This window comes from Boleophthalmus pectinirostris, unplaced genomic scaffold (genome assembly GCF_026225935.1).
Source record: "Boleophthalmus pectinirostris isolate CB_2022bp ecotype Guang Dong unplaced genomic scaffold, ASM2622593v1 HiC_scaffold_10, whole genome shotgun sequence".
Taxonomy (NCBI): Eukaryota; Metazoa; Chordata; class Actinopteri; order Gobiiformes; family Gobiidae; genus Boleophthalmus; species Boleophthalmus pectinirostris.
Window position 1 is genome coordinate 17,110,454 of NW_026570971.1, and position 11,793 is coordinate 17,122,246.

Consider the following 11,793-nt stretch of genomic DNA (forward strand, 5'->3'; position numbering starts at 1 on the left):
ATTGCACTCACACATGAAATTTCTAACTTATATTTGAGAGAGGACAGGATCAGTAATAAAGTTTTTGACTTAAATAGTTACTACAAACTATAACAAAGTAAATAAAATACAAGAAAAGTAGATCCTCATAATTAGGGAAGGGACTCTTAAAAATGTTTGCCAACGGTTCTTAAGCAGGGAGGCTTTTTGAGGAGTAAACTGATGTACACATTTTGATTTTCATGGTTGAAATAGTCTGTTTATTAGGGCCACAAGAGACCAGCTGGCATTGCCCACATGCCCCTGTTCCTTCTATGAGTCACTTTTGATCCAAACCACTCCAGGAACACTGAACAAGACCTGCCGTTTGCAGATGTCATGACCCACATAGCCAGTACAATGTCAGGGCTATAAACTTTTACAATATCATAATTTTTTGAGTACTACAGTAGAGCAATGAAGAAAGTGTATATTCATTTTACATGCAGAGTTATTTACATCAAAAGTCTTGGCTGGTGTGCCGTTACTGTTCCAAAAATGTATTCACTTTTCAATCAAGCTGGCTCCTGAGGTTTTGGTCTAAAAGATAACAGCCCGATGATAGGAGACGTGGTAATTGCTTTGTAATGGCTCAAGCAGCTGCATGATGTACACTTATAATTGATGTGAACAGGGCTGGCAGAGCTGTGCTGAAGGAGTGTGAAAAAGGGACAGAGCTGTCACTAAAGCACAGAGCTGAGCTTCAGATCGGTCCCTATGAAACCATCCTCCCTCATCTGCCATCGTAAATACATCTGTTTGTCTGCCTCTGACTCACACATGGAACAATTATGTCAACAGGTTTTGTAAAAAGAAAAGACAACAACACAAATCTGCAGAATTAAGGTTATTATATTTCTAACCTAAATCCCACAGCAATTACTCAGAACTTAGAAAGCAGTAAAATGAATAAGCACAAAACCCGTGAGACTAAATTAGAAAAGTTTATTCTTATATTGAAAAGCTGATGTTCGAGTTAAAGACTCGTTAAACAAAGGACAACCAAATATACCTGGTTTTCTTGGAGGTAAATCACAATTTAATTTACTACTATTCATGTAGATTGGATGTAAGTTCTTTCTTCTCTACACTGGAAGGTTTAATTTTGTGCACTTCTAGTAATTGGTGAGTCCAGGAGCTTATATTCCATTTAGCATCAACTGCCACACTTTGATTACTCTCTCAGGTTTTAGATAATAACAATATTCAGTACAACCCTTTAGGACTGTAGTGATACATCATGTATTTTCTTGTCATGTTGTGAATGTGGCATGATGACTGCTCTGGCCTGACAGGTATCCACCTACACCTTTCATATTAATTATAAATAAAAACTAAGATACAGATGCACAGGGTGACAGATTCACTTAAACTAAGATTCTTATGACTACCACACACATAATTACTTGAGCTCCATGCTTAGTGCTGTAGTCTAACATTTATCTAGGACACATGTTCTCAAGCCATATTGGTTTTCAGATCTGTAAGTGACAAATACAAATTCACCCACTAACCAAACATTCAGTGATTTTGGCAATAATTCCTTCAGTAGTGTCATTAACTGTTTGTTAACTATTTGTAATTTGTAATGTGTTGGCTTCACTGTAAAAACATTAGTAGTTGCAGAGACCATAGGCACAGAATGACAGGCAAGTTTGACTGTCTACAAAAGCACAAGACTAAATCAAGGCCAAAAACTTAATTAACATAAGATCTACATCTGATCCAGGTCAGGGAAACAATGACAACCACTGAACACATAATATAACATTAAAGGTGTACTATGTAACATGTAACATTAAACATTTTACCTTATGTTCTTAAATTACAGGTGGTTTTATAGCTCAATAATACCTAGAAAAAAAGGCATTCTGAGTGTGAGCGGGGTCGCCTCTCCACAGATGTGACCTGTAACTTGGTCTGGTTTGGTCTCCATGAAGATAGAAGATAGTTTCATACCATACTGTCAAATATTCCAGACAAAGCAACAATCTCCACAGAGAAAAGCATTTGACGTACCCTCCACCAGAAAAGTTATACAATGCACATTTAACCTTAACCAAGAAAAAGGACTAAGAAATGGTCAATCACCAACACTGAAATTATACTCCCTAAGAACACCATAAAAATGCTATTCCCATGCATTTTCTTAGATAAACCAAAAATGGACAAATGTCTCCTCACTTAAGATGAGATAAGACTCAAGATACAAGTCTTTCTAACACTGAACACACCTTGATAAATGCAGGAGCCCAGCGGGTGAACAGCAATTTAGCCTCCAAAGAATTGCAATGAATATGGCTGACTATTTTTAGCACCTCTGTGATTATGATGTCTGACTATTTGAGCGCACAGCAGCCAGTGCTTTGTCACTCATATTGTGTACTGTGTGTATGCGCCCTTGATTCAGCAGCAGTGGAGGCAGTGCAGGAGCAGTGCAGAAACCCGCTTTCAATACAAGTTCACTTCTTATTGTCTCGCTCAATTCTTACAAATCTATTCGAGCTGAGACATCAATGGTTTCTTATTGCCGCTGAATCTTAAACAACACAGCGTAGTGCACGTGGGGAGAAGAATATTTTTTGCATGAGTAGGTGGTTATTAACCCTTTCTAATCTAGTACACTGTATGACAAGCCAGCAAATATGCATTGCTAATTCTCAGTTAAATCAAGATCAACTTATTTGATCTTACTGCCCAACCAATAGGCTACTCCAACTTCTAATAAAGATTTTCAAGGTAATGTTCTAACTGCATGAATTTAACAACTTCCTTTTTCTGACAAAGATCACAATTGCTACAAATGCCTTCTTATTCAGCAACATGGAGCGCCACTCTCATTGACAACTGCCAGCCTTGGACTTGGACACAGGCAGTCAAAATCAGCAAAGCCAATCCACCCCCAGAAACTGGATGTAGAATTGTGAAATCCTGCATTCACAAAAGAGTAAATATAGGCTGTATTTTCTCTAAACTGTCTTGGATACAATGAATGATAGGATGCAAGAGAAATCCCATGGCTACACTCCACAACCTTACGCAAAACACTTTACATTGCACTTTTAAAAACACATGATGCGAGTTATAAGTTCATCTGAGCAAAATTGCAAATGAGGGCACATTTACCTTTTTCAGAGCTGACATTCTAGTTGGATCCTCCTCCTGCGGCGCCTGTTCACATTCTGAGGTCCCGAGCCAAGTTTGGAGGGTGCAGAGATCCTAACTCAGCCCGGTGCTGATGCTGAGCCATGAGGCGGCTGTTTAATATTCTCATCTCGCTTCCACTCCACTCTCTTCCACAGCACCGTGGACTGCCTGCATGTGCGCACGCCCCAAACTGATGTCATTTCAGAGAGATGAGGAGCTCGAGTCATCCACAGGTACACAACATCAAAGTATCTGTGGATGGAAAAAGCAGCGTAATCTTAAAGACGAGACAAGTGCAACTCAAAGTTCAAAACCAAAACCACGATTAAAAAAAAAGTTCACGAGTTGCATTTGGCATTGCATTTATGTTGAACGAAATGTGGGATTAAACATTATCGTTGTTTATTATTGTTTATTATATTTGTTACAACTACCTGCCCGTGTAAAAATACGTATTTGTGCACATGCAAGATGAACACCGACAAAATAAATGCTTAATAAAAAACGTGTACATGCTTGTTTATAGTGTAAAACGGAAACCACGTGGTTGGAACTTCCGGTCTAGTCTGTGAATGGAGTTAGTGGATATTCGGTGGCAAAATGACCCGCGTGCTTTTATTTTGCCTCTTATACACTTTTTTTGCCTATGCCGTATGCCCCTTGTCAATGTTATCGGGAGTATTTAAATTTTTCTACCGATTGTTTTGGCGCTAGTTGTTGTTAGCCATTTGCTAGTTTGGTCTGCTTTCACATGCCCATGCGTCTCCATCACTTTTTCTGTGTGTCTGTAACTTCTCTCAATGGCACTAAGGAAAGAAGGTGAGTGCAGCTTAAGGTTTTGTGATGTACTGATTCTAGCTTAAATCAGGCTATTTTACCTTTCACCTCTTGCTGTTGAATGATTGTAAACAAAAGCGTGTGCTCATCTGTCAAGATCACTAGTAAACTGTAAGCTGTTGTTGTACCGCAAAAATAAATGGATTAAAACTTTATTAATTCCGAATTTAATAAACACATTACATCTACATTTGAATTATTTAGTTAAAAACTTTTCATTCTACTCACTGAATATCAATTTAGTCTTATGCCAATTATAAGAATGACGTATGAACGCTGTTTTCTTAAGATAAAAAAAAACAAAACACTATTCCTCGTATTCGCAGTATTTCAAGCTAAAGTTCTCCAGAAGCTCTATCCCGCTGCACCTGCTCAACAGAGGGACTCCAGCAGTGCACCACTCCATACAAATGTTTTGTCCAAGAAACCTACAGTCAAAAAAATCCCTCCAGGAAATTCTAGTGCAGGTAAAGTATAAATGGATCAAATAGCCTACATGTAATCTAGCCGTCTAATTCTTTCTTGGTTTCTTTCACCAATTTAGGAAGCACTAGCACTCCTGCCAAGCGCTTATATACAGTCCTACCTCCTCCAGCAGACTACAAGACAGATGCAGAGAAATCTGTCACACACTCTGCGCCTGAAACCCTAAAGAATACTGAAGACCCAGCTGGTGAGTAGACTGTTTTATTTATGAACTTGCTACACACCATAAAGCCACGAAAGGTATATTGGCCTGTCTGTATTTTATTGCCTGGGTGGCTTTTTGTTTATGATTCAAAGTAACTTTGGGTACTACAAAATTGTTTTGATCAATCTTAAATGTGCTTGTGTGATTTGTTAATACAAAGATTTGTTAATACAAAGGTTATTTAAATGTACTTTATTCAGATGTGACAAATACGTTACAGAAAAGAGTGAAGATGAAAGCAGCAATGAGACAGACCAGGGAAAGGATCCTGAGGAGAAAAAGAGGAGAAGAAGGCGAAAGAAGCGGAAAGATCATATGCCTCCCCTGAACCAAACAGCTGTGAACGAGGGAGAGGAGCGAATGAATAAAAATAAAAAGAGGAAGCTGAAGAAGAAAAGACACAAGGAAAAGCTGCTCTCCATGGGTCTGGTGCCACGAGCTGCTGCCGTGGAGTTCACATACCAGAGAGAGGGACAGAGGCCGGAGGAGGGTGAGGAGGACAGGGAGGAGGGGAGCAGCCAAGTGAACCAACCTGGACAGGACTGCAGAGGAACTCCATAAGAGAAGGCAGGTGTAGAACTTTGCTACCCCCATGACTGCTCTGTATGTTCAAATAAGCCCATCAAATACTGCAGTAAAAGTATTTACAGAAAATGTTATTTAATTATTTCATGCTAGCACATGGTGAAATGTAATTATTTAATGTTTTTTTTATCACTAATACACAGTATTTGTCTAAATTGGGTGCTTGTTTTGTGAGTTAGTTTTTTTCATAAGAAATTCAGTGGTGTGATGTTAGACAACATTTAGACACGTAGGCCCATCCTTTAGCTTGGATAATCCTGACAGTGACCAAGATCTGGAGGATGGAACTGTTCCGTGTAAAGAATAGAAGTATTACACAAAATGGATTAATTCACTTGGTTAACTTAATTATATGGGAAAAAATGTAGTAACTGCTCTTTTTTTTTGTTCAGTGCAGCTTTTTATGGCTCAGCGATCTCTTCTCTGGAAAGTAGACCTCTGTCCTGAAACCACCCCATGTACTTAGAACAGGAATTTATTTCAAAGACCCAAGTGGACTGGCACAAGCACCTGAGGACTTTTTGACCAGCCTCACCCTGCCTGCTGGTAAGTCTTAAGCGGATGCCCTTTGTGTTGCTCTTTCCTTGTTGGGATCTGCCTGAGGCCCAATTGACCTGCCCTGTCATGTTAATACTTGCCCCTGATTGCCCATGCTTGCCTAACTGTATGTGGATACTGTTGATCTTGGTTATTCACCTGTTTATACTTGTCATTATCCGCCAACGCTTGTAAGAACTTGCCCTTTATGCACAGTCCTGTGACCTACTTGTGACCCTTTGTCTGAACTGACGTGTTGGAGTTTGTTTATTCTGCCTTCCGCTTACTCAAACCTAAACATCTGATTCCCTGGACACATTCTACCACCGTCTTTGTTTTGGTGCAGTGGTGTGGGTAGCTGCATAATAGGATCACTTGGGACTTTGCTGGCTTTCACATGCACTCAAACAAGGAGCTGGTGAATGCTCGCCACTGCCATATTTATGAATGGGCACCAACTGTTGCTCAGCGCTGTGTGTCCCTGTCACCTGGACAACCAGAGTAAAAGCTTCAATTCCCAAGTTAAAACCTGCCCTACAATACTGAATTTCACTGGCTGGTGTCTTGGAAGCTTTTTCAGCCTTTTGACACTGTTTTTTAAAAAAAAGTAGAATTTAAGTTTAGTTTATTTCTGTTCAGGTGATTAAGATAAAGTTGTGAGGATTCTGGTGCTTTTTATTCACCGGTTCGCCATCTGTTTACCAAGTTTCATATTCGTCATATTCTATACCTCAACTACTTTGTTTCCCACCCTCGGGAACTTCCTTCCCAAACATATAAGAGGCTCACCATCTTCAAAAAAAGCCCCAAACTCACTTCTCCAAAACTGTCTGTCAAACTGTCAAATATCTGCATCTTCATTTTTTCACTACTGCTTCATCTAGTTTTACTTGTGTTTTTGTGTGTTATTGTTAATATTAGTGTGGCTTCATTTTAACCAAGCTTTGTGATTCTACACATTTTAGAAATTTAGACATTATGTATTATATATTCACCATATTTTTTTGGCATTTTGTCTTTCAGATTAAACTGGCCTCTTCTCATTAACCCACACTGGATGATGGCATATCATTATCTATCTTCTACTAACTAAAAAGATGTATGTTCAAGAGACTCTGAATCAAGAAAACTCTGAATCAAAAGAACTGTGTGAAAAACATGAATTAAAAAGTGTCCTATTTTCACTTTTTACATAAACATGGATGAACTTGATGTTTGAGGTAAACCTATAATGATTATGTTTAGCCATGGATTTTAGCACCACCCAGGGTGTTGCTGTCCTGCTCTTGCAGCTCAGTGGATCTATTCTCACTCATTTACACATAGGTGATGCCAAGGAATGGAGTTCAGGAATAGGCCAGGGAATTATCTGAACTGGAAGGGTGACTTCCCTGTGGTCAGGCTTTAGACAAGAAGTATTAGAATTACACAGTGTGCTATGTACTTTATATTGTCCACTTTTAATAACAGTAATATTATGATAAAATAGATTTATGCAATATGTTATACTCAAATTGGATTCTTGAAATGAAAAAGGTCATGGAGGCTGCCCTCTCTGGAGATAAATTGTATTTAGTAGCAGCATCCGTGATATATCAACTTTGAGGTGGGGACACACGAATGAGCAAAGATAGTGAAACCTTGAAAAATCTGCTGACAAGTAAAACAGATCTTTTTCTTTATCAGCAGAAAAAGGTGAAGCAAATAAACTTCAGACAAGTTTTCTAAATAGACTGCTTCATACTTTCTTAGTTTCAAACAAACGTGTACAATTATGTTTCCAGTCCTGCTGTTTTTAGGATAACCTCCAGTGCCATTTGCCTTAATCCCCTTAGACACCACCTGCAGTCAGGCTTATGTAAAGACAAATGCAGCCGTTATAAGGTTGAGCACTGTGTCCTGGATCACACTGTGAAACTCAGGCTAAGGATCTCACTGGGACAGTCCCTCTCCAGTGGGTTTCCTGCCCTGGGAGTCCAGGAAGAGGAGCACTCGTGTCCTGAAACCATCGCAGCATGTTCTTCACACTTCCACGACTCACTCCAGGTTACATCAGACTACTACAGGTCAGTAATGTAATCATTTAGTGTAGGATTTACATAACCAAAAATACAGCTGTTAATCGTGTCTTATACAAACCTGTTCAACTAAAATTAATCAAAAGTTTATAAATAACATGTTTTTTTTAGGTTGCCACTGGCATTACATTCGCATCATGGCTCCATAAAAGATAGTTTACTTTAAATATTTTAGAGCTGTTACTTTTCTGACTGAACAGGTTTAAGGCAGAAGCAATAAATCTTTATGTTTCCCTTCAGAATTATATTGGACAGAATGATGAAATGTTCGGAAAGGACCGTATTGTGCACTCCTCCGCTGCAAATATGAGACTGCAGCTTTGGTAATTGCAGGGTGCTTTTAGTTTGAGCTCATAAAGCACAATCACCGTTTTGTCAGTGTTTTTCACAAACAATGGGTAAATCGAAGCCGGTGACAGTACATTGCATAGTAAATGGAAATGAGAAGTGGATGAGTGAGCGATGGGAATGGGCCGTTTAACTGCAACACAGCCCCATTAGAAAGTATGATGTTTCTATTATTTGCGCATCTTTGGTCTGCATTATTGTCAAGGGCTCACTGAGGAAATGGCCCATATCACAAAGCAGATGAGGTTTTTATTCGACAGAAAAGATGCCTCACCATTTGGTAAATGAGGGGAAATGAGTTTTTAATCTCCTGAGGTTTGGTGGCAGCTCGGCATGGGTCTGCGGAGGGCATCTTGCATTTCGACACATGACTGCATTTGGTCATAGTGTGAAGACTAGGCTTGATTAAATGCTGAACACCCTTTTTAAACCTACCAAAAATACAGTTACTTTAAAACTTAAAGCTAAAGTACTCAACTTTTTCACATGAAGTGGTTTATTCTGTTTTCCTCCCTAGGAAGTGCTTTGTAAAACTACAACTGTGACAAAAATCAGACCGCACACACTGTCATTATTCAATAAGAGTAATATTGAAAACTTGTCAGAAAGAGCCATTTGACACCTTGGGATGAGAGCTGATTTAAATACATACTTTCTCTTGTCACTATTTGAAAATCAGGTATACCAGCTTTAACTTCTGAATGCTGTATAACTTGCCACAGAAATGTTGACTTCTAACATTGTCATTCTCTTCCAGACCCAGACATACCAAAATGTGGCAGTGTCATGTCCAGTTCAGAGGTCTGTCCCAGCGGCGATGGCCATGCTCATGGGGACTGTGGGCGTAGGGCTTTGTGGCTATAGCTCCAGGCAGTTGACCATGAACCACCGGCCCTCGTCCCGTGTGCTGAGATGGGCCGGCTCGCGCACTGACGTCTGGGTGCCCTCAGCTGCTTAACCGCTCACGCCTCTGGATGTCCCCACCAGACTGGAGTCTACAAAGAGATCAGCCTTTGTGGCTCAAAAAGTCTCTATGAAATAACTAAATAAAACAAATTTTAGACAAGGGCTGCTCCATTATGGTAAAAATCATGATCAGTTAATTGACTCATAATTAAAATCACAATTATTTATAACAATTACTTATACTATCAAAAGTAACACGTAGAGAAAATGTAGACCTAGTAGATTTAATCTGTAATGTTTTGTGACACTTTTGTTTTAAAAGGCACAGCACTTTAGACTTTGCTCTAGGTTTTGGGAACGAGCAGAGCACATATTATTTACAATAGAAGTTTCTTGTGTTATCCTTCAGTCATCCAGGTACGATCCATAGCAAAGAAGAAATTCAGTTCTGTCAGCTGGACTTGATCAAACTTGATCAAATACGTTTAGCAGCTCAGTTTCTGTTTATCAGAACAGTTTAACAGTTTCAGAGTAGTTTCAGTGTAATTACCTCGTCCCATCAGGCAGATAAAAGTCAGTGTCCTCCAGCGTCTAACCAGAACTGAAGAAGCGGCTTTGATGAACTTCGATCAAAAAACTTTTTCCTAGTTGACAGAATTGAATTTCTCCTTTGCTATACAATAGAAGTTAATAAATTTTATGTATTGTATTTTCAGTGATACATTTGCAGTTTAATAATTTCATTCACAATTAAAATGCTTACTGTAGGTCTGCTAACATAATAGTTGAGCTCCAGTAACAAAGAAGTCTAGCACATTTAAGATTGTAGCTATGCCGGCCCATCGTACGATGTGGCCCATGTGCTCTCTGTCAGTGTGCTATGTGTTTTGTTTAGAACTCAACCTGCATGTAATAAAATGTACTGTTCTATGTAGTGATCTAATGCTCTTGTAACTCATGCCGTGTTAATTAAAATAGTTGGTAATGGGCACTGCTGCGTGGATGAATAGTTGAATGATGTAATGATCTTCACTGAATATGGTGTAAATGAACAAGCATGTTTCATTTGGAGACATTGTGGCTCTCTTTGAAGGCTGGCACAAAGAGGGACAGGCGTTTGGCAGAAGCCCCCTGAACATTGCACAGATGGTTGGCAACTCAAACTTCTATCACCCCCCCTATTTCTGTTCGGGCTCTCTGCCATGTGTAAGTGCTCCGGTCGTCCATTCCTTTTCATGACTTCAATTGATTTTTACAGAGGAGATGCAGGTGCCATCTATAAAAAAGTCAGAGAGAAAAGTGTAACAGTGAAACCAACAGCATTAAGTACATGAGTGGGTAGCGGTTAATGAATAGATGACGCCAGAAAGGAACAAAGTTGCTTAATATTGCTCCATGTAATTGACAAAAGTGTTTTCTTCAGCATGGTTTATCAATAGAGCATTTTACAGCTGGCTATTTGCCTATACAACATAAACTATTCGGTTTAATGTTTGACTATGAGATGAAAGTGAATCACTTTGTTATTGCATTTGATCCTCCTGAGAAATGTCACAGCGTACTTAACTAAGGTACAGATTGTCTCAGTAAGTATTAATCTTATAGTCACACCATTATCACATCTCACAGGTGAAGTGTTCAGCACTAATCCAAAGGTTAGCGCTGCAGTCCCAGCTCAGGCCAGTGTGTACCGTTGTACTACTGTGTCCCTAAAAGGCCCATATAGTGCTGTTTTTTTAATCTGTGTTATAATAGTTCCTCATTAGAAACATACCTGGAGTTTAAAACATAGGCCCTGAATATTTAGGATGAGTTTGTCTTTCAAACTAAAACCTTTCCGTTCCACCGTGTGATGTCATGTGGTAATACAGGACATACTGCACTGTATTTTAAACTCCATACATCTTCACTAGAATCATTGGGATAATTTCAGCCCTGGAATTATCAATCTCTACTACACAACAGGTAAAAAGTAGCTGTGAATGTGAAAATTACCTCTCCATGACATCACCAGGTGGAACAGAGGATTCTGAGCTTTAGAGATGTAGACAGACTAATAATACAAGATTACTCAAACGTGTGCATGAAACAAAACACAACTTCAGGTATGTTTTTGATGAGGAAACAGCATTATAAAATGGCTTAAAATTCACTAGAGTCAATTTTCCAATCATCCCTCAAACTTCTCACTTAGTTCTAAACAATAAATTTGAACTGCTATCATTTCGGCATAATTCCCATATGAATCTTATTGTTCCAAGGTGGCAATAATAAATAAATAAACCAGTATTAGTTAACAGATAGTATTCCCATTTGGCCCATATCTTTTCATATGAATGATGTGGTATGTAAGCAAAGAGTGATTATCCCCTTGAATTAAGTTTAGGCCTTCATAGCAGATTAACTTGGGTGGAAAATTCTTGGCACACTCACTCAACTAAGCTGTTATTAAAGAGGAAGGGTATAAAGCAGGCCTCTTTTGATTCTGAAGTTTTCCTTCACCATTATACCTCACTCATGGTCACTGTGCTGCTGCTACAACTGGGAATCTGAAGTTATGGCATTAGCTTGATGAGATGCTCAGCTGAGAATGTGTGATAAAAATGTCAACAATTGCTTTGCAGCCATTCACAGGCATATTCTGTT

General features: G+C 39.1%; 2 protein-coding genes across 3 annotated transcripts in view; one reads left to right on the forward strand and one right to left on the reverse strand.

Annotated features, from left to right (window-relative positions):
* The window catches only part of dlgap2a (discs, large (Drosophila) homolog-associated protein 2a), a 175,574-nt gene extending 172,369 nt beyond the window's left edge, over nt 1-3,205 (reverse strand). Inside the window, 1 exon segment of the mRNA XM_020919672.2 lies at nt 3,145-3,205. Within this exon segment, the coding sequence (XP_020775331.2) occupies nt 3,145-3,162 (18 nt within the window). The 5' untranslated portion in view covers nt 3,163-3,205.
* Nucleotides 3,206-3,735: 530 nt separating this feature from the next.
* LOC110155688 (uncharacterized protein DDB_G0283697) lies at nt 3,736-7,012 on the forward strand. Of its 2 annotated transcripts, none has more exons than XM_020919843.2 (6): nt 3,736-3,984; nt 4,329-4,469; nt 4,547-4,675; nt 4,914-5,260; nt 5,671-5,824; nt 6,839-7,012. In XM_020919843.2, exons 1-4 carry the CDS (start codon nt 3,966-3,968, stop codon nt 5,252-5,254), a joined length of 630 nt encoding a protein of 209 aa, XP_020775502.1. In that variant the 5' UTR covers nt 3,736-3,965; the 3' UTR covers nt 5,255-5,260; nt 5,671-5,824; nt 6,839-7,012. The 2 variants fall into 2 exon arrangements, with proteins under 2 accessions (XP_020775502.1, XP_020775501.1); XM_020919842.2 differs by having other exon boundaries at nt 5,676-5,824.
* Nucleotides 7,013-11,793: the final 4,781 nt, after the last annotated feature.

Bases quoted from the DNA above. Each gene is read 5' to 3' on its own strand.
- LOC110155688 (XM_020919843.2), top strand. The intron at 4,470-4,546 runs GTAAAGTATAAA...TCACCAATTTAG, and splicing joins TCCAGGAAATTCTAGTGCAG to GAAGCACTAGCACTCCTGCC. The intron at 4,676-4,913 runs GTGAGTAGACTG...AATACGTTACAG, and splicing joins GAATACTGAAGACCCAGCTG to AAAAGAGTGAAGATGAAAGC.